The 21744-nt window shown below is 44.2% G+C and overlaps 1 protein-coding gene across 1 annotated transcript in view; it reads left to right on the plus strand.

Annotated features, from left to right (window-relative positions):
• The first annotated feature begins 795 nt into the window (after positions 1-795).
• Positions 796-21744, plus strand: part of LOC124619589 (acylphosphatase-2) — a 184066-nt gene continuing 163117 nt past the window's right edge. Inside the window, exon 1 of the mRNA XM_047146090.1 lies at positions 796-958. Within this exon, the coding sequence (XP_047002046.1) occupies positions 895-958 (64 nt within the window). The 5' untranslated portion in view covers positions 796-894. The remainder of the gene's footprint in view (positions 959-21744) is intronic.

Here is a 21744-nt window from a genome sequence, read left to right on the forward strand (position 1 = left end):
GCGACCGATGGATTGGCAGAGGCGGACCAATTCCATGGCCTCCACGCTCTCCTGACCTCAACCCTCTTGACTTTCATTTATGGGGGCATTTGAAAGCTCTTGTCTACGCAACCCCGGTAACAAATGTAGAGACTCTCCGTGCTCGTATTGTGGACGGCTGTGATACAATACGCCATTCTCCAGGGCTGCATCAGCGCATCTGGGATTCCATGCGACGGAGGGTGGATGCATGTATCCTCGCTAACGGAGGACATTTTGAACATTTCCTGTAACAAAGTGTTTGAAGTCACGATGGTACGTTCTGTTGCTGTGTGTTTCCATTCCATGATTAATGTGATTTGAAGAGAAGTAATAAAATGAGCTCTAACATGGAAAGTAAGCGTTTCCGAATATATGTACACATAACATATTTTCTTTCTTTGTGTGTGAGGAATGTTTCCTGAAAGTTTGGCCGTACCTTTTGTAACAGCCTGTACACTCCCGAATTACCTACAAATATAATCGTGTGTTTGTCAACCTGCTTTGGTATCTACATGACTTAATTTTTCGTTAATCGCTGTCTGTCAGGCAACACGTTTACCATCGTCCGATAGTCGAGCAGTGCGCGTACTTGAGCCACGAAGTAGTGCAGTGTTGCAAAGTAAAGGTCCGGCCTTGCCTGCTGTTTACTGGGCAACGGCGACAGCCAAGGGTCAGCGTCTGTGGCAGGCGCAGAGCGTCTCGGCGCCAGGAATAGACCGTCGGACACGGCGGCGGCGGCGGCGGTGGCGGCGGAGACGACGGAGGCGGCGTCGGCGTGCAGCGAGGGCAGTACAGGCCGGGCGGCCGCCACGGGAAGACAAGCAGTCAGCGGCAGAAGCAGCAGTCAGCACGGCGAACCCGTACCCCATCAGCATGGGCGTGCAGGACGGACCAGCCATCGTGTCCGTCGAGTTTGAGGTCTTCGGACAGGTGCAAGGTACGCTGGCCGGAGGCTGGAGGACGTGACCCTCCCTGCGCCGCAGGTGACGCGACCAGCACGTGTCGTTCGCAACAGGTTACTTGCATTTAAAGTCAACTGACTTCGAAGTAGTCCAAAAAGTATCAAGCAGCTGACAAATACGAACGCAAAACGAGTATGGTGATAGTAGACGAATATCTTTATTTTATTTTATTTTCACGTCAAGTTCCGTAGGACCAAATTGAGGAGCAAATCTCCGAGGTCATGGAACGTGTTAGTACATGAAATTACAACATAAAAGTAATAACAGTTCAATGTTCATGAACCCGAAAAATGTCAGTCCATGACTTTAAGAAAACACTATCAGCAATACAATAAGAATCAGTTTAATTTTTCAAGGAACTCCTCGACAGAATAGAAGGAGTGACCCGTGAGGAAACTTTTCAGTTTCGATTTGAAAGCGCGTGGATTACTGCTAAGATTTTTGAATTCGAGTGGCAGCTTATTGAAAATGGGTGCAGCAGTATACTGTACACCTTTTTGCGCAAGAGTTAAGGAAGACCGATCCAAATGCGGGTTTGATTTCTGTCGAGTATTAACCGACTGAAAGCTGCTTATTCTTGGGAATAAACTAATATTGGTAACAAGAAGCGACAATAAGGAATATACATATTGAGAGGCCAATGTCAAAATATCCAGACTCGTGAACAGAGGTCGACAAGAGGTTCGTAAACTCACACCACTTATTGCCCCGAACCGCATCCTTTTAGAATGGGAAGAGTTACCCCAAAAAACCACACAACATAAGCGAATGAAAATAAGCGAAGCAGACTAATTTTTGTGTCGAACGATCACTCACTTCTGATAGTGTTCGAATAGTAACAATGGCAGTATTAAATCTTTGAACAAGGTCCTGAACGTGGGATTTCCGCGATAGCTTGTTATCTATCTGAACACCTAGACATTTGAACTGTTCAGTTTCACTAATCATATGCCCGTTCTGTGAAATCAAAACATCAGGTTTTGTTGAATTGTGTGTTAGAAACTGTAAAAACTGAGTCTTACTGTGATTTAGCGTTAGTTTATTTTCTACAAGCCATGAACTGAGGTCATGTACTGCACTTTTTGCAAACGAGCCAATGTTGCACACGACATCCTTTACTATCAAGCTAGTGTATCAGCAAACAGAAATATTTTAGAGTTACACATAATACTAGAGGGCATATCATTTATATAAATAAGTAACAGGAGTGGCCCCAACACTGATCCCTGGGGCACCCCCCCCCCACCCCCACTTGACAGTACCCCTATCAGACCCCACATCACAGCCATTCTCAAAATTGTGAATGATGTCCTTTTGCTGTCTGTTGCTAAACTAAGAGGTGAACCAATTGTGAGATACTCCCCGTATTCCGTAATGGTCCAATTTCTGGAGCAATATTTTGTGATGAACACAATCAAATGCCTTATTTAAATCAAAAAATATGCCAAGCGTTCGAAACCTTTTGTTTAGCCCATCAAGTACCTCACAGAGAAAAGAGAGTATAACATTTTCAGTTGTTAAGCGACTTCTAAAGCCGAACTGCACATCTGACAGCAAATCGTGTGATATAAAATGATCAATTAACCTTACATACACAGCCTTTCCAATAACTTTTGCAAACACTGATGGTGTAGAAATAGGTCTAAAATTATCTACATTATCCATTTCTCTCTTTTTATAAAGCGGCTTTACTGGTTCAAATGGCTCTAAGCACTATGGGACTTAACTTCTGAGGTCATTAGTTCCCTAGAACTTAGAACTACTTAAACCTAACTAACCTAAGGAGATCACACACATCCATACCAGAGGCAGGCTTCGAACCTGCGACCGTGGCGCGGCTTTACTACTGAGTACTTTAATCGCTCAGGAAAATGACCATTCCTAAAGGAAAAATTACAAATATGGCTAAATACAGGGCTAACATGTGCAGCACAGTACTTTAATATTCTGCTAGACACTCTCTGCTATGGATTTATGCAGCAATCGGAATTTACACCAGAAAGTAAGCTAGAAGCTGATGTCAAGGTCACCTGGACCGTGTCATGAGCTCGGATAGGACGAGGGTGATACAGAAAGTCGACAAATTTCAAGAAAATGAGAGAAACCCAAATCAAGAAGATAGGGCGGGAAAGCGAATCTTGCTCTTCCGGACTATGAGGCTTCTATAATAACTACTGTGCTATCCAACTATCTTAAAGTACGCTGCGCGACTAGCGCTATTCAGACTCCCAGCTGAAACTCAAATGCAGCTTCCTCTCTCTGGCGACCGATCTCCACACTAGGTCGTCCATAATGACTTCGTTGTCGACTGGACCGTAAACTCTAAATTTTCCGTCTCCCACACTAAGGTCAAGCCTTGCACCAAGAAAGAGCGACATCTCTAATCCACAGTCCGCGATTCAAATTAAGGTTTTCGTGGCTTCTCCATTTCAGTTTAAGCCAGCGCCTTCAACTTGTCCAAGGTCGTTTCAGTCTGATCGTTTCCGTCTCGATCAGTGTCCCGCTCGGCTAGCATTCCCTACCGAATTTTTCCATTGTCGACGAGGCATTTTATGCTGCCCACTCTCTCAGGGATCATGGCAGTGGAGCATGATATTTTTTAAAAAATTATCATACGAGTCATACAGGTTCAAGCTCGTCTCATGAAGTTAAATTATCGCACGAAAATAACTGCACAAAAGGTATATTTCGGAACGTAGCATGTCTTCAACTGGTGTGGACTTGACGTTTCCATCGGTGCCAGCGGCGAGTCTCCAGCGTAGAGGTGCGACGGCGGTCTAAGATATTCCAGTAGTCATATATCGTATGTATTTCTATTTGCATGTCACTGAAGCTTTTGAGGTGGTCCTCGTACAAGCAGTTAAACGCAGGGAAACATTTGGGGCGACAGAAGATCAAGCTCAGTGGAAAGCGCCAATGAATCCAAGCAGTGATGTATGTTAACTGCTTTATGCGTAACTTTCTCGATTAAATTTCATACATCTCAGGACAATGATCTCACTGAGAGAAAGATTTATTGTGAACTTTCCTGTCCAAATTAATGTTTTATCAAGTTTTCGAATGTGTTTTCTTTTTCATGTTGTAATTCTAACAGCAAGTTATGACTAGTTCTGAGGTGGCAGTCGACACAGGACCTGTTCGAGATGTCCTTGTATCAATGTACCTAACATTAACACACACACACACACACACACACACACACACACACACACACACACACACACACACAAACACACTTCCTTGTGTCATTAGTGGGTCAGTTTTTTTAACTGTGAGCTCTCCCTGTACAACTCTGTTCATCCATTTGAACCAGCTGACGGTAGCCAAGCCTCGCATTTCTCTTCAACTTTGATCCCCCATACTTCCCTGTGTCATTTGCCTGATTAATTCTGGGATCTCAGAGTTTCCAATAAACTACAAAATAGAAATCAACAAATTAGGTTCCGTTCGGGACGACTGAAACCTACGAGTCTGATTTACTGCAGTGGGTGCCATGTTGTTGTTGTGGTCTTCAGTCCAGAGACTGGTTTGATGCAGCTCTCCATGCTACTCTATCCTGTGCAAGCTTCTTCATCTCCCAGTAACTACTGCAACCTACATCCTTCTGAATCTGCTTAGTGTATTCATCTCTTGATCTCCGTCTACGATTTTTACCCTCCACGCTGCCCTCCAGTACTAAATTGGTGATCCCTTGATGCCTCAGAACATGTCCTACCAACCGATCCCTTCTTCTGGTCAAGTTGTGCCACAAACTCCTCTTCTCCCCAATTCTATTCAACACCTCCTCATTAGTTATGTGATCTAGCCATCCAATCTTCAGCATTCTTCTGTAGCACCACATTTCGAAAGCTTCTATTGTCTTCTTGTCTAAACTATTTATCGTCCATGTTTCACTTCCATACATGGCTACACTCCATACAAATATGTTCAGAAACGACTTCCTGACACTTAAATCTATACTCGATGTTAACAAATTTGTCTTTTTCAAAAACGCTTTCCTTGCCGTTGCCAGTCTACATTTTATATCCTCTCTACTTCAACCATCGTCAGTTATTTTGCTCCCCAAATAGCAAAACTTCTTTACTACTTTAAGTGTCTCATTTCCTAATCTAATTCCCTCAGCATCACCCGACTTAATTCGACTACATTCCATTATACTCGTTTTGCTTTTGTTGATGTTCATCTTATACGCTCCTTTCAAGGCACTGTCCATTCCGTTCAATTGCTTTTCCAAGTCCTTTGCTGTCTCTGACTGAATTACAATGTCATCGGCGAACCTCAAAGTTTTTATTTCTTCTCCATGGATTTTAGTACCTACTCCGAACTTTTCTTTTGTTTCCTTTACTGCTTGCTCAATATACAGATTGAATAGCACCGGGGAGAGGCTACAACCCTGTCTCACTCCCTTCCCAGCCACTGCTTCCCTTTCATGTCCCTCGACTCTTATAACTACCATCTGGTTTCTGTACAAATTGTAAATAGCCTTTCGCTCCTTGTATTTTACCCCTGCCACCTTCAGAATTTGAAAGAGAGTATTCCAGTCAACATTGTCAAAAACTTTCTCTAAGTCTACAAATGCTAGAAACGTAGGTTTGCCTTTCCTTAATCTTTCTTCTAAGATAAGTCATGGGGTCAGTATTGCCTCACGTGTTCCAACATTTCTACGGAATCCAAACTGCTCTTCCCCGAGGTCGGATTTTACCAGTTTTTCCATTCGTCTGTAAAGGATTCGCGTTAGTATTTTGCTGCTGTGACTTATTAAACTGATAGTTCGGTTGCCATAAGTCACTGAAAATAACCCACTGGTTAAGATACTCCCGTGAGGAGCACTGTTCAAATCAGCCACTGGTTCTTGACTGTTCCTCTAAATCAATCAAGGCGAATTCCGTGAAGATTACTGTCCAAAAGAAACACAGTCGGTTGCCTCCCTAGTCGCCACCTGACCCCTTGGTTGGACCTTCATATCTGTAGTGACCTCATTGTCGATAGTAGGTTTAACTCTAACCCTGTTTCTTTCATTTTTCTTGCAATAACGAGGTTGTACTGGAAATTTAGCACGTCCACGGATCGGGACCTGTAATTTTCTCGTGTTTTCTTGAAGCTGTTGCCAACGCTATCTGTACATTTCCTACGGCAGGTGACGAGGGGCTACCTGACAGCTGGCCGGAGCGGCCGAGCGGTTCTAGGCGCTACAGTCTGGAACCGCGCGACCACTACGGTCGCAGGTTCGAATCCTGCCTCGGGCATGGATGTGTGTGATATCCTTAGGTCGGTTAGGTTTAAGTAGTTCTTAATTATAGGGGACTGATGAGCTCGGAAGTAAAGTCCAATAGTGCTCAGAGCCATTTGAACCATTTTCTACCTGACACACTCAGTTTGCCTGGTATTCGAATATATGCAACAAAACAGTGCATAAATCTAACAGACAGATCTGTCTCAGTGCAAACTTTATTGCACGTACAGTTCTCACTTAATTTATTTACTCGTAGTGATTTACTTTTTTCACTGACAATTAAAAATCGGTCAGTTTTGAGGTCGTTAACAACGAGTCAAATTCCTTAGAAGCTTCCAACAAAAGAAACATATTCCACTAATTCACAATAACGATTGTACTTGTACATCTGCAGACAGAGCAGAGAGATTCGAAATCGGAGCCAGTTTAGCATTTCGTTGGAAGAATATCAATTGGCATGGCAATGTCTCAAATATGGAACAGATATGTCATAGCAATACCTTATGCTCTTGTACTCCATATGATCTGTTAAACATGATGATGTCTCCCGATGCAGACGAATTAAGAGAATTGGGGCACCACACACTTGGCTCGTTCCATCACCAATGCGTATCATGGTCGAAGAGGAGGAGACGAGTGAGTGACGCAACCGGAACTATACTTCTTCAAATAGTTATAAACGTGATGTAACTCACTTTAGTACCGCTATTAAGAATCACTTTTTTCACAGACCTATACAAAACTCCTTCCTAGAAAGAATTACTGTTTTAAACAACCTAAGACCAAATGTTCTTTCCGAAAATTTCTCACACCGAAGTCAATAATTTTTGTTCGAAATCTTCTTTTGACGAGTTTTTACATTTCTTCATAGATCTATAATCAAAAGAAAGTCAAATTTTCAGGATGTTGGCGCCATGAGATCCTTGCAATAATTTATTATGAAGATTCCTTGCACAAAGTATGCTGTTTATAAGCTATATATCTCACTGTAGTATTTTAGCACTATTCACTTTTGAGTAAAACGTGTACAAAGATTCCATGAATCAAAAGCGTGTCAATGTTCATAACAGTTCTAACCGTACTATTGCGAACTATGTAGACACTATCATGTATTCGGAACTGTCTATTATTGAGCTGAAGTATTCGAATAAACTTTTTCTACATTTAATAACTCCAGTCTGAGCTCAAAAAATTCGCGTACTGCTGATGTCACTCAATACTGAGAGTATGAAAGACCCAGGATGAAAGTATAACTTTTTTTAGAAAAGGTGAGAAAAGAATATTAGGTTCTAACACTTTATCGATGACGGGTTCATTAGAGATGGAGCAGAAGCTCAGGGAGTGAATCAGTCGAGCTATTTTCAAAGGAATCATCCCAGTATTTCCCTTGAGTAACTTAGGGAAATTTCGGAAAACTTTAATCTGGATGACTGGAGGAGGGTTTGAACCACCACTCCCCCTAAACGCGAGTCGAGTGTATAAATCTCTAGACGTCTTGTACGGAACCGTTATGGAAGTCTGCTACTGTCTACATTATTATAGTTAAAAACTTTAATCACCTTCATTACCTATTTTACAACTTCTTTTTAAAGAAGCTTTGGCTTGTAGCACTGTTTCAAAATCAAGAGTTTGTAACATTCATTTCGTGTTGTGTGCTCTTGTACCCTTGTTTAGAAGGAGTGAATGTGCTGAGTACCAGAATGTGGGCTTTATTATGTTCAATACAAGTGTCAGTATTCCCATCACTTTCGTCACTTCCCGATTTATGTCATGAGGTATTGTGCAATACACAAATCACGAAAATAAATAGACTACAATGTTTTTTTGAAACTCTCACAATCACCTACTATGAGCTTGTCATCACATATTTCTAAGGAAAAAATTCTCTGTATGTAAGTCTCCCAGAATCCCGAAACGCTTGGCATCCTATAAGTTTTGAGCCTTCATTTCATTCTTTTTAGTTTTAAACGATATCGTCCTTCCATGTATTCCAAAACCTGACCAACATTTCTCAGCTGACCCATACTAATTAGAACTATATGGTTTCCTCTTCAAAACGGCCTTAAATGAAACTGAGTTATCATCTATAAAATAGCTGTGGTACCTCACATTACACTGCTACTCCGTATTATAAAATTAAAAGAAATGGTTCAAATGGCTCTGAGCACTATGGGACTTCACTGCTGTGGTCATCAGTCCCCTAGAACTTAGAACTACTTAAACCTAACTAAGGACATCACACACATCCATGCCCGAGGCAGGATTCGAACCTGCGATCGTAGCGGTCGCGCGGTTCCAGACTGTAGCGCCTAGAACCGCTCGGCCACTCCGGCCGCCTATAAAAAAAAGCTTAAAGACTCAGGATACATTCTGGCACAAAAACTTGAATAATTTCTATATCTCACTATACTGTGTACAATAATTCATTGCCCTCTTTCCTTTCTGTCGCACACTTTTTCCTGAGTGCATAGACATGGAAGAACTTAGTAAATGAATCACTACTTTTTTCCAGGTTTCACACCAATAATGAAGGCCATGCATACGATGATGAATGGCCACACTGCGCCAACGTATCCTCACACAAAAAATGTTTGTCGTGTCTATTGTCTTATCCTCTTGTGTATTCCGTTCACTTCCTACGTTCACAGCATCGCTGAGATTTACAAATATTCTTCCGCTTCCTTTCGAAGACCAGTTCAACTCTATTATTTTTCTTGGTGTATTTAACAATTTTATGGGTAGCATGCATAAAATTTCTCAAAACAGTTTGATATCTTCCCTGCTCGCCTGCAACACACACATATTCGGTTTGGCCGTACAGTTATTTACTATTTCTGTTTGACACTTGTCACAAATAATTTGTATGGTAGACCCAGAGCGATTCATTTGTTGTATAGTAATTTTATTCACAGTCATAATATCGCATGATTTACTCTGCTGCATCTATATTTTGGACTTCTTCAAATAAACTTGTTCTATGGCACCTTATACAACCCATAAGTCAGCGAGTATATCTTCTGGCAAGGTATTCAAGAACTGACATTACAGCTGCTGGTCACATTCTGAATACATCCAGACAAGTTCTCCAGGCGAATTATGGAATGTATGAGGTGAGCTAAGATGTCGAAACTGATCATATCTGGATGTATCACCCTTTATGTTGACCGTAAACAGAGTTCCAATATTGTCTGAAAAAGATGAAACTTAAATATCTCAAAGTTCCCGCGCAAAAATTAACATAACAGTAGCAGAGGCATAACTGCGGATAGAGTTTTTAAATCAAAATATATATAACCACCTGCGTGTCAAAGACACAATCGTCAAGTAATACACAACCATCAATTTTCATCTTCGAAGCACTTAGACACAACGGTCACTCACTTATTCAGAGCGTTTTCATATGCGAAGGACTCCGTCAACGATAGGAACAAATCCTAGAATCGAGCACTGTATCTCTGGTAGTGTAGTCTGTCTCGCACTCACTCAGCCACCGAGAGAAATTACGGAGACGTTCACGGGCACACTGTCCAGTCCAGTGGCGGATACAGAAAAACCTCAAGGAGGGGGCGCTAATGATTTCCTGAACTACGTTTACTTTTACCGTAGTAAAAAATAATCAAGTCACATGCAAAGTTTTATTTAAACTGATTATACACATATACAAGACAATGCCTTCTTATGATATAAAACATTTACGATTGTGGTTCTCTTCCTTAAATGATGAATTCTACGCGCCTATTCTTCCTTGCAAATTGGTTAAATGCATCGTCAATAGTCAATCAATGTCAGGGTGAGTGTTCAACAGAGCTAATCCATTAAGTCGATCCTCCTTCATTGTCGACCTCAGCCATGCCCCCATGTCCTTGTACGCCGCAATGTTGAAAAGCTTATTTCTACTGTAGCAATAGATGTAGGTAGACATGCAAATATTTTGTACAGCGTGTGCAAACTAGGATAGTCAGATCTAGGACAAACAGACAACTCTTACGCAACAGAATCATCATCATTAAGGGCGTTTATGCTCGTTTGCTTGTGTTGAAGAATCTCTCCCATTAGTCTCTTTTTAATCACAAAGAGTGATTCTTCTTCAAAGAACGGTAGTTCGGTTAAGCACTGATTCAATTTATGTGGCAGATCATTACCGTCATGTTTCAGTAGTTGTGAGGGCAAACGTATGTTGAATTTAAGTGATAAATATTTTCTTCAGCAAAACGGTCTCTCATGTCAGTGGTAACTTGGTTCAGTGTTGGAATAAAAAGAGTTCTTTTCCAATATGCCAGAGTATCATCATTATGATCGCAGTTTTCCCTGTGTCTTTGCCTGCCTGTAAGACGAGGAACACTCATCTCCACGTATAACACTTCCATAACTGCCTTCGTCTCTTCACCAATACGAGCAAATTGGCTATCAGCATTAGCTCTCATGCCGTCGTACACCTTGAGCGTCGAACCTAACTTTGCTTTTGCCATCATTGCGTAAGATTTTGCTGACTGGATATGTTATGCTCATAATGTGCTTAATGTAAACAGAGTGACAATAAACGAGCGGACTGATTGGCGGGAAGGATGCGGGTGGTAATGCGGGCGGCCCCGCAAATGGGGCTTGTCTACCTGCATCTATTGCTACAGTAGAAAGAAGTTTTTCACCACTGCGGCGTACAAAGACATAGCTGAGGTCGACAATGAAAAGGAGGATCGACTTAATGACTTAGCTCTGTTGAACAACCCCCTTCCCCCGCCCGCCCCCCCCCCCCCCCCCCCCGCCTCGCCCATAGGTAACCGCCACTGATCCAGTGACATTAATGTGTAATGTGGCCACCTGTCAGAACCTTGAATAACCACCTATTGCAGCGTGGACGGTTGCGAGACGTGTAGGTAGAAAGTCAATGAGGTTTTGGAAGGTACCGACAGGCATGTGCAGCCATACCAACTCGTGCCGTGGCCATCTGCGCTGGGTTTCCCGGTTGAGGACCCATGGCGCGAATAGCTCGACCAAGGCGGTCCCACAGATTCTCCATTAGGTTTAAATCCGGGGAGTTTGGTGGCCAGGGGATTACAGTAAACTCATAATAGTGCTCTTCGAAGCATGCACGTACACTGCAAGTTGTGTTACACGTTGCATTGTCCTGCTGGTAGATGCCATAGTGTTGAGGAAAAAACAAACCGCATGTATGGGTGGGCAAGGTTCCCTAGGTTAGGTGCATACTTGTGTTGATCCATTGTGCCTTCTAGAATGCCGAGATCACGCAGAGAATGTCACAAAAACGTTCACCAGACCATAATGCTCCCTCCTGCGACCTGGAGCCTTACGACGATGGTTGCAGGGCTATACACACCAATGGCAATCGGTCCGATGGAGCATAAAACGTGATTCATCTGGAAAGGCCTCCTGTCGCCACTCAGTGGATGTCCAGATGCGGGCTGGCGTGCAAATTGTAGCCTCTGTCGTCGATGAACAGCAGTCAGCTTGGGTGCATGAACCAGGCACCGGCTGCGGAAGCCCATCCACAGCAACATCGCTCAACGGTCGTTGTCGAGACACTGTTGGTAGCCCCTTGGTTCATAGTGGCCGTCAGTTGCTCAGCAGTAGTAAGTCTAATAGCCCGTATATGTCTTCGCAGCCGTTTTTCACCCCCGTCATCTATGACCTATGGTGACCACAGTTGCCTCGGCGCCGGTTTTGGATAGCACCATTTTGCCATGCACAGTATACTTTAGCCACGGCCACACGCGAACAATTCACAAACTTAGCCGTTTCGAAAATGCTTCCACACTTGGCGCAGTGCCAATGATCATGCCCTTTTGAATGTCAGATAAACCACTCCACTTCCTGCCGGCCGCAGTGGCCGAGTGGTTCTAGGCGCTCCGGAACCGTGCGACTGCTTTGGTCGCAGGTTCGAATCCTGCCTCGGGCATGGATGTGTGTGATGTTCTTAGGTTAGTTAGGATTAAGTAGTTCTAAGTTCTAAGGGAATGATGACCTCAGATGCTTAAGTCCCATAGTGCTCAGAGCCATTTGAAACATTTTGAACTCCGCTTCCGCAATACGGCAACGACTACACTGTTTTCCGCGTCCTCCCAATACGCGCTATAGCGGGCGTCTCTCCTAGAAGTCGGAAGGCGCGTTTTCTTTGGTGTTTCAGCAGATATCTGCAATATCTTTTTTGCATTGTTTAACTGGAGTCAACCCAAACAATTAATGGTCGTCATGCGTTTCATGCGACGCTCAGTGTCAACAGGTAGCGTCGGTTTGTTTCCCTTTACAAACAAAATAATTTTAAATCGGAATTTTTCGTGCTCATTGCATAGAGCGCTCCCGAATTAGTAAAACACGAAGAATAAACAGCAAATCATCAGCGGCTCAGTCCGCCCCGATAGCTGAGTGGTCAGCGCGACGGACTGTCATGCCAAAGGCCCCGGGTTCGAATAGAGATTTTCTCCGTTCAGGGACTGGATGTTGTGTTGCCTCTACCATCATCATTTCATCCCCATCGACAAGCAAGTCGCCGAACTGGCGTACACTCTAAAGACTTGCGCCAGGCGACAGGTCTACCCAACGGGAGGCCCTAGACGCACGACATTTCCATTTCCATCAGCGACTCAATAGCGTTGCATGCTTGGCGGCAGCAGTCAGCTTGAGCCAGGGCAGTGCTGTCGCAACTGGAGTACTGATTGTTCTTCGAGTTTTACTGTCCCTGTTATATCGATAAATCAAATATAGCAGTAATTTGGGAGCGCTCTTAGAATGGACACGTGAACTTCCACTTTAAAAATCATTTTGTTTGTAATGGGAAACAGACCCACTATTTCTGTCGAAAATGGGCGTCGCACGAGAAACGCGATGAGCAGTACTGTTTACACTACTGGCCATTAAAATTGCTACACCAAGGAGAAATGCAGATGATAAACGGGTGTTCATTGGACAAATATATTACACTAGAACTGACATGTGATTACATTTTCACGCAATTTCGGTGCATAGATCCTGAGAAATCAGTACCCAGAACAACCACCTCTGGCAGTAATAACGGCCTTGATACGCCTGGGCATTGAGTCAAACGGAGCTTGGATGGCGTGTACAGGTACAGTTGCCCATGCAGCTTTAACACGATACCACAGTTCATCAGGAGTACTGACTGGCGTATTGCGACGAGCCAGTTGCTCGACCACCATTGACCAGACGTTTTCAATTGGTGAGAGATCTGGAGAATGTGCTGGCCAAGGCAGCAGTCGAACATTTTCTGTATCCAGAAAGGCCTCTTACAGGACCTGCAACATGCAGTCGTGCATTATCCTAATGGAATGTAGCGTTTTGCAGGGATCGAATGAAGGGTAGAGCCACGGGTCGTAACACATCTGAAATGTAAGATCCACTGTTCAAAGTGCCGTCAATGCGAACAAGAGGTGACCGAGACGTGTAACCAATGGCACCCCATACCATCACGCCATGGTCTCCGAACTGAAAGTCCATGCTGCTGCAAACGTGATCGAACTGTTCGTGCATATGGTTGTTGTCTTGCAAACGTCCCCATCTGTTGACTCAGGGATCGAGGCGTGGCTGCACGATCCGTTAGAGCCATGCGGATAACGTGCCTGTCATCTCGACCGCTAGTGATACGAGGCCGTTGGGATCCAGCACAGCGTTCCGTATTACCCTCCTGAACCCACTGATTCCGTATTCTGCTAAAAGTCATTGGATCTCGATCAACGCGAGCAGCAATGTCGCGATACGATAAACCGCAATCGCGATAGGCTACAATCCGACCTTTATCAAAGTCGGCAACGTGATGGTACGCATTTCTCCTCCTTACACGAGGCAACGCCGGTCAACTGCTGTTTGTGTATGAGAAATCGGTTGGAAGCTTTCCTCATGTCAGCACGTTGTAGGTGTCGCCACTGGCGCCAACCTTGTGTGAATGCTCTGAAAAGCTAATCATTTGCATATCACAGCATTCTTCTTCTTGTCGGTTAAATTTCGCGTCTGTAGCACGTCATCTTCGTGGTGTAGCAATTTTAATGGCCAGTAGTGAATATTTGGGTTGACTCCACCTGCACAATGCTAAAACGAAATATCACATTATCTGCTGAAACACCAAAGAAAATATACCTGACTACTGTTAGGAGAGACGCACTGCGTACCCTTCCACTGTTACTGCTACTACCTGCCGTCTGTGAATGGTTATTGCGCTTTGCCGTCGAACATGGACGATGGTCACATTGATGTGACTGGACCGCACGTAATGACATTACACATACGTTATATGCGCGCCAATGGCCAAGATGTCGAGCGAGCAAATAAAGCTGCATCACATTTTGACACAAAATCATGAGTCAAAACATTATGATCACTGTCTATCGCGAGCCTGAATGCTGCCTGGTGGCGTTGCGGGCGCTTGATGCCGTAAGGGAAGTATACAGGGTAGGTCACCAAAACTTGCACCGAAAAACCAGCCGGGTTGGCCAAGCGGTTCTAGGCGCAACAGTCTGGAAACGCGCGACCGCAACGGTCGCAGTTTCGAATCCTGCCTCGGGCATGGATGTGTGTGCTGTCCTTAGGTTAGTTAGTTTTAAGTAGTTCTAAGTTCTAGGGGACTGAAGGACTCATAAGTTAAGTCCCATAGTGCTCAGAGCCATTTGAACCACTTCTTTTTTTTTCTTTTTTTTTTTTGCACCGAAAATATTGCGGAAATGGAAAGTGCAATTGATGGCCGCTTTTCACAGAATGGATTGGTAGTCAGGGGCTCGTATTGTTATCCAGTAAACAGATTGCAGTAGCACTTAGAAAGGGTATTTCTTGCGCAAACATACATTATTTTATATGGGAGAATGCCCACTAATATTAACAAACTGAGCCGGCCGAAGTGGCCGTGCGGTTAAAGGCGCTGCAGTCTGGAACCGCAAGACCGCTACGGTCGCGGGTTCGAATCCTGCCTCGGGCATGGATGTTTGTGATGTCCTTAGGTTAGTTGGGTTTAACTAGTTCTAAGTTCTAGGGGACTGATGACCTCAGCAGTTGAGTCCCATAGTGCTCAGAGCCATTTGAACCATTAACAAACTGAAAGTACGATAAATTAGAATATCAGTGGTGATTGTTGCAAGATTCTAGTGGAGTCGTTTACGAGATATCGTATTGTGCAGTTTCCACACCGACTCTTGTTTGTTCCATTCAACCTGCGTAGTTCAAAAAATGGCTCTGAACACTATGGGACTTACCTTCTGAGGTCATCAGTCCCCTAGAACTTAGAATTACTTAAACCTAAGTAACCTAAGGACATCACACACATCCATGCCCGAGGCAGGATTCGAACCTGCGACCGTAGCGGTCGCGCGGTTCCAGACTGTAGCGCCTAGAACCGCTCGGCCATCCCAGCCGGCAAGCGTAGTTGATAGGATCAAAAATGCTTTGCTTAAGCATGATTGTCTGTTTCTTATGACCATTGGGACTTGCTAGTCAGTGTGCCACAGTCCAAGCAGTACGTAGTGAGTGGACGATGGGATTTACAAATACAGAAAACGCCGACATGCTTGTGGTGTATGCAGAGTTTCGGAAGAATGCAGTTCATTCTTGTATAGTGTATGAGGCAAGATATTCCAATAGACGTCAACCACCTTGGCAATTGTTTATCAACCAATTACGCGAAAGTGGTATAGTGTAACAGCTAGACAACGCTACAGAAGGGAAGAAGTGACGATGGAAGAAGGGGAAACTAATGTTCTTGTTGCTGTTGCAGTTGAACCACATATCAGCTTCTGCACAATCGCACGAGCAAGCGGCATGAGTCAGGCTAGTGCGCTACGCATTCTCCATCGACGTAGCTTCCATCCCTATCGTATCTCTTCATCAAGCGCTGCATGGAAACGATTATGACAATCGTGTTAGCTTCTGCACACAGACATTACGACAGGATACTCCAGATGTATCATGTATCTTGTTTAGTGATGAAGCCCTATTTACCAATAACGGTCAGGTGGAAATGAAATGAGCGTTTGGCGTCATTGACCGGGAGGCCCCTTGCGGGGCAGGTCCGGCCGCCTTGGTGCAGGTCTTATTACATTCGACGCCACATTGGGCGACCTGCACGCCGGATGGGGATGAAATGATGATGAAGACAGCGCATCACCCAGTCCCAAGCGGAGAAAATCCCCGACCCAGCCGCGAATCGAACCCGAGCCGTAGGACGGTAATCCGTCATACTGACCACTCTGCTATCGGGGCGGACAACGGTCTGGTAAACAGCCGAAACATGCACTGTCGGTGTGTGGACAATCCTCGTTGACCTCGTCAGGTAGAACGTCAGCGTGCAGTGAATGTAAGCGTCTTCTGTGGGATAATGAACCATCAGCTCATTGGCCCGACTTTCATAGGCGGAACACTAACGAGCACAACTATCGCAGCCTCCTAAGACACCATCTTCCACGGATGCTAGAAGACATTCCGCTGCAGACTAGGAGGAACCTGTGGTACCAATATGATAGTTGCCCAGCTCATAGTGCACAAAGTACTATAACGTGTCTTCACGAATTGTTTCCACATCATTGGACTGGACGCGGAGGACCTTACCTTGGCCGGTCCGTTCCCCGGATTTGACGCCTGTAGACTTTTTTCTGTGGGAAAAGCTGGGTCTCTGTCTACAAGGACATACCAACTACACCCGATGATATGCAACAACGTATTACTGTAGCCTGCTCTGACATCTCCGTTGAAATGCTGGCACGTGTACAGCAGTTGTTCCACACCAGACTGGAAGCATGAATTGCCGGTGATCATTTTGAACACAACCTGTGACAGTCAGTTGTCTTATTACTGATCAGAATCCACATAACTAACGTATGCACTTGTGTTGTTCTTTATTGTGTGCTACCGCAAGTATTGTGCAAGTGTCGGTGTGGGAACTTTCCAAAATACGATATCTCGTAAACGATTTGGACTAGAAGCCTGCAACAGCGTCATAAACGAACAGTTGCACATTACTGTTCACCCTATGCGTCAGATCATTTATGTATGGGAAACAAGAGAGAGAGAACAAAAGCGGTCCTCCAGGTTTACGCGGAACACAGTCTAACAACCGCTGATGTAGAAGACACAGTCTTGTGAAATCGGAGTTGCATCATCTGCCAAGAGAAATTGTGCACTTGGATGCAGTTTGCTTTAGCCTTTGGACTGGTAGGATAATTATATCGGTGCAGCAGATAAAAGATTCAAAACAATGCATGGGCTACCAGCTGGAAGGCCTCTCTACAAGGCACGAAAGAAGAAGCTATCACTGTTTCACATAGCTTACAGTCCAAGGACGAAGACAACCGCCTTGTTTGTCGTTCGTTGTAAAGGGAACGAAAACAAATGGAGCATTGTCGAAGTCTCTGGCAAGAGTTCAGCAGGTGCAAGGCCGTTACCTTTAAGAGGCGTCCAATTGTACTGCTGGCGGTAGTAACTCATGCTCCAAGTATCCACATCTACGTATACGTCTGTGCTAGGCACGGTACTTTGAGGCACTCGGCAGAGGGTGCTTGTTCATACTATCATTCCTCCCTTCCCTACCATAAGGGAAAAAATTATTGACGTCCTTCAAAAATGGTTCAAATGGCTCTGAGCACTATGGGACTTAACATCTGTGGTCATCAGTCCCCCAGAACTTAGAACTACTTAAACCTAACTAACCTAAGGACATCACACACATCCATGCCCGAGGCAGGATTCGACCCTGAGACCGTAGCGGTCACGCGCTTCCAGACTGAAGCGCCTAGAACCGCACGGCCACACCGGCCGGCTTCTTGACGTACTCATAAAGTTCTCGCAGCTAGAATTCACAACCCTATACAATGTTTTAGAGTACATCTGGGTCACCTTTGACTGTAAAATTGGTTGTTTATGAAACCCACTATTGCAGTTTCGGCCGTGTGACCATTATCGAGTAGAGTACTGAAAAAAATGGAGTACATATATCGAAAGCCACTCCCATCATGTCATCCATACGGCAGTTATATGCCGGAGCACAATGCGAGTAATACGTATTTTATTTTTATTCCATAACTGCCGCTTGCATGGCATGAGTGCCATTCTATAAGGGGCGATCAAAAAGTTTCTGTTCCAAGCCCACACTAACCCCTCGCATACATGTCGGCGCTTATGTAGGCTGGTCAGAAACAGTCTGAAAAGTATTTTAGGGTGTCGCAGGGTACGTTGTGCTGATAAATAATTCCTAAAAAAGTTCGATAAGTCGCGCCATTTCCGAGTTATTTAGCACTGAAATTAGCCAATAATGTCGAGCGTGCAAATTCAAGGAGCCTGCCAGAGACAGTGTTGCCAAATGCGTACTTCGTTTGGTTTTCTCAAACCGAACAGACGTAGCTTTTGTTCACCTAGCTTCCGGTTATCACCTCCGAAAAGGGCATATTTTAACTGGTAATGAGCATTTGAACAAGTGGTAACTCGCAGTTCCACATATGTCTGTGCATTACCGCATTTTAGCACCTGCAAGTGCTTGAATTTGTGCGCGCGACTACCTGATTGGAGAACTTCAGTGATAAAGGACTCGGAAAAGATGCAGCGTATCGAATTTTGTTCTTAAAAGTTATTTCTCAGTACATCCCTCCCCAGCATTCTTACAAGCTTCTCAGATACTTTTTGACCATCCAGTATAAACGCATCGGAGTCATGCTGAATGGGATATAAGCTGCAGCAACGCCCTCAAACGTCGACTATTTGGTCGCACCTAAGTGTATGCGCTCTGTTTTTGCACTTCACAATACTGCACTTAATAACTCCCACACGGCCGAAGTTGTAATACTGGGTTTTATGAATAAATAATTTTACAGTCAAAGGCGGTCATGACGTGCTTTAAAAGTGTCTGGCTGTACATTTCCGTAAACGTAAACAGTACATCACTCGGCGAGAAGCTTTAACTCCACGACGGTTTAGTAAAACTGCATAGGTAAAAATACTCTTAAAATCCCGGAAAGCTTTTAAAGGAATAAAGAATTAATTATTCCATCCAGATATATTCTGTGCAATGAGATATGCAATTAAAGTATAAAAATCAGTGCGAGTACGAAGTTTATTTATTACTTGCTTTATTACATACGACTAGAACTCTACTACTTAAACCTAACTAACCTATGGACATCACACACATCCATGCCCGAGGCAGGATTCTATCTACTACAGGCCTTGTCTCAGACTAATTATTATGCTATTATTATCACAGTTTCTACCATCTTCAGTTCATTAATAACATTTTTGCTCTTGTTTTAGGAATGTTTTACTGTCCAGTCCCAAAAGCCCCAACACGGCTTACACAATGTCGCACCGACAGTCATTCTTGCCGCCCCGTCTGCGAATGAAGCAGGCCGGGGGAGAAACTGATTCTCACGTCGAGCACTGTTTTGGAACACAGGCCCGCTTCACTGCAGCTTAGGAACGGTTTTTCACACGTTCAATAAAATCCTTGACCTCCAACTCAGTTTCCCTTTACATATACTGTAAGGTTTGGAGGTCAGAACAACAACTGTGTAATCTGTAAATATTTTTGGTTTAATGTTGCAATCTTATCACAGAAATACACGCATTTACACAGTTTACAATGTGACAATGTTACGACAGTTGTCAAACGAACGTATCTCGTCCTCAGAAAGTGAAATAATCCTAAACACAACAATGGTAAATTATAATTAGAAGTTTCTTTACATAATTATTTTTACAACTTCCGGTTCAAAGTTCGGTACTATTTAGGATGACAATCAAGTCTACGGAGGATGGTTAGTTTTGTGACAAGTTGAGCAAAAGATTACCCAAGGTCGCTCGAGTTTACAGTGGACGCAAGCTGGTGAAACAACAAGTTTACGGTTCTGCTAATGGTACTTACCTTAGCTGCGATGAGCTGTCATCTGCATGGCTGCTCTCGTCCTCTGAAATTCCTATAAAAACTAATTAAGCCTTTGCTGATTTTTCCAGCAGAAACTCTCCCTATGTTTCTCGTTATGAGAGAAAACATGTACTCATCCCTAGTCTTGGAATATGGCGACATGCACGCACATGGCTCGAGCAGCGTGCATATTAAAATGTCCTCTCAGTCCCTGCAAGGACAATTAACTAACTGGCTGGTTCGTTTCTCCACAGCTGGCGCTCAACAACGCTACAGCTGATATCTAGCTGAATGTGAGCCGCAGTGAACGCAGTGTTCACACAAATTACTCCTCCGCCTCGTACAAGTGTTATCTGCCCCGTTGTGCACTTGACGCCAGTTCAGAGAGAAGTCCGCGATAATTTCGCTCTTGTCTTTCTCGTAGCCGAACTGTCTCCCCAGCTGGGTTCTTTGGTTCTCCACGTCACGGCTTTTTTCGACCTATAGAAGCGTTCCTCTTATTTTGTGGAAACTTTCTCTGCCAATTGCAAGGGCCCTACCATTGAACTGCGTCGAAATCTCTGCACTTTACTCCTTCCTAGTTCGTTTCCGCTAATCGGACGTTTTGTACCCGCTCCAGACACCTAAAAGTTACGTGCATACATCACATGTGTACCATTCGTTGTTCACGTGATCAACTGCATCACTAGGTTTGTTCTCATCCATTTGAAATTCCGAAACACAGTTTTCTAAAGCTTCTTTCTGTCGTACTTCTGGTGGGCCATTACTTGCTCTCCAGTATGCGTCACCTGTCCAGTCGCTGACTCCCGCTGCGGGACACCCTGTAAGAGGTTTTCGTGGTGCCTCCCGTTGTGCGGCCTCTGCTTCTGCCCACGCTTGCTTCCACACAAAACGTTTCCTCTCACTGCTTGTTTCACCTTCTGCTCACTGACATGCATTATATAGGAGCGGTGCGTTAATACTGTCGATTGTCATCTGTTTTGCATTACATACTTATAGGCAAACCTGCTCATTACCGCCAAAGTAAATTATCTGTCATGCTCACTTTCCCATTACGATGTACAAAACTCTTATGTAAGGTGCGAAACTGACCTCCATTTATTCAGCCACCTTACAGTACTATACATAAACAGTTAAGATTTGATAACACAAACGACTTTACACGATTTTTCTTGAGTGTGGAATTCCACTGGATGTATTAATGGCTGTTGAAACATCTTAGCACCGTACTACATAACAGATGATTATAATTAAAGTGCAATTGCTCACGGGGGTCCAATGTGGGCTGTGATTATCGTACAGCAGTGAAACTCGGTAGATATACTAATGTGTTAATGTGGAAACGATTTGCGCAGGAAAAATATTAGTTCCAATTTTGGCCACCAGGTGCAAATCTGGCGCTGTACACTGTATGATATCCACGCTGTCTTTTGACAAGCCATCTTTTCTTTCTTCTTTCTTTCGCTTACGCCATAGTCCCACAGCGATGGCAGGGTCGGCGTGGTTACAACGTATTTGGCAGTGTTAATGTTAGGGAAGGCTGGATGCCCTTCCTGCCGCCACCCCATACCCTCCAGGGTGGAATCAGTCTACCCCAACTGTCTGCATCTAGCGTAAATCGTGAAATAGTGCGGACGTGTTTCACATGTCTGCGACGCGAGTAACTA

The sequence above is a fragment of the Schistocerca americana genome, chromosome 6 (genome assembly GCF_021461395.2).
Source record: "Schistocerca americana isolate TAMUIC-IGC-003095 chromosome 6, iqSchAmer2.1, whole genome shotgun sequence".
In the NCBI taxonomy this organism is placed as follows: domain Eukaryota; kingdom Metazoa; phylum Arthropoda; class Insecta; order Orthoptera; family Acrididae; genus Schistocerca; species Schistocerca americana.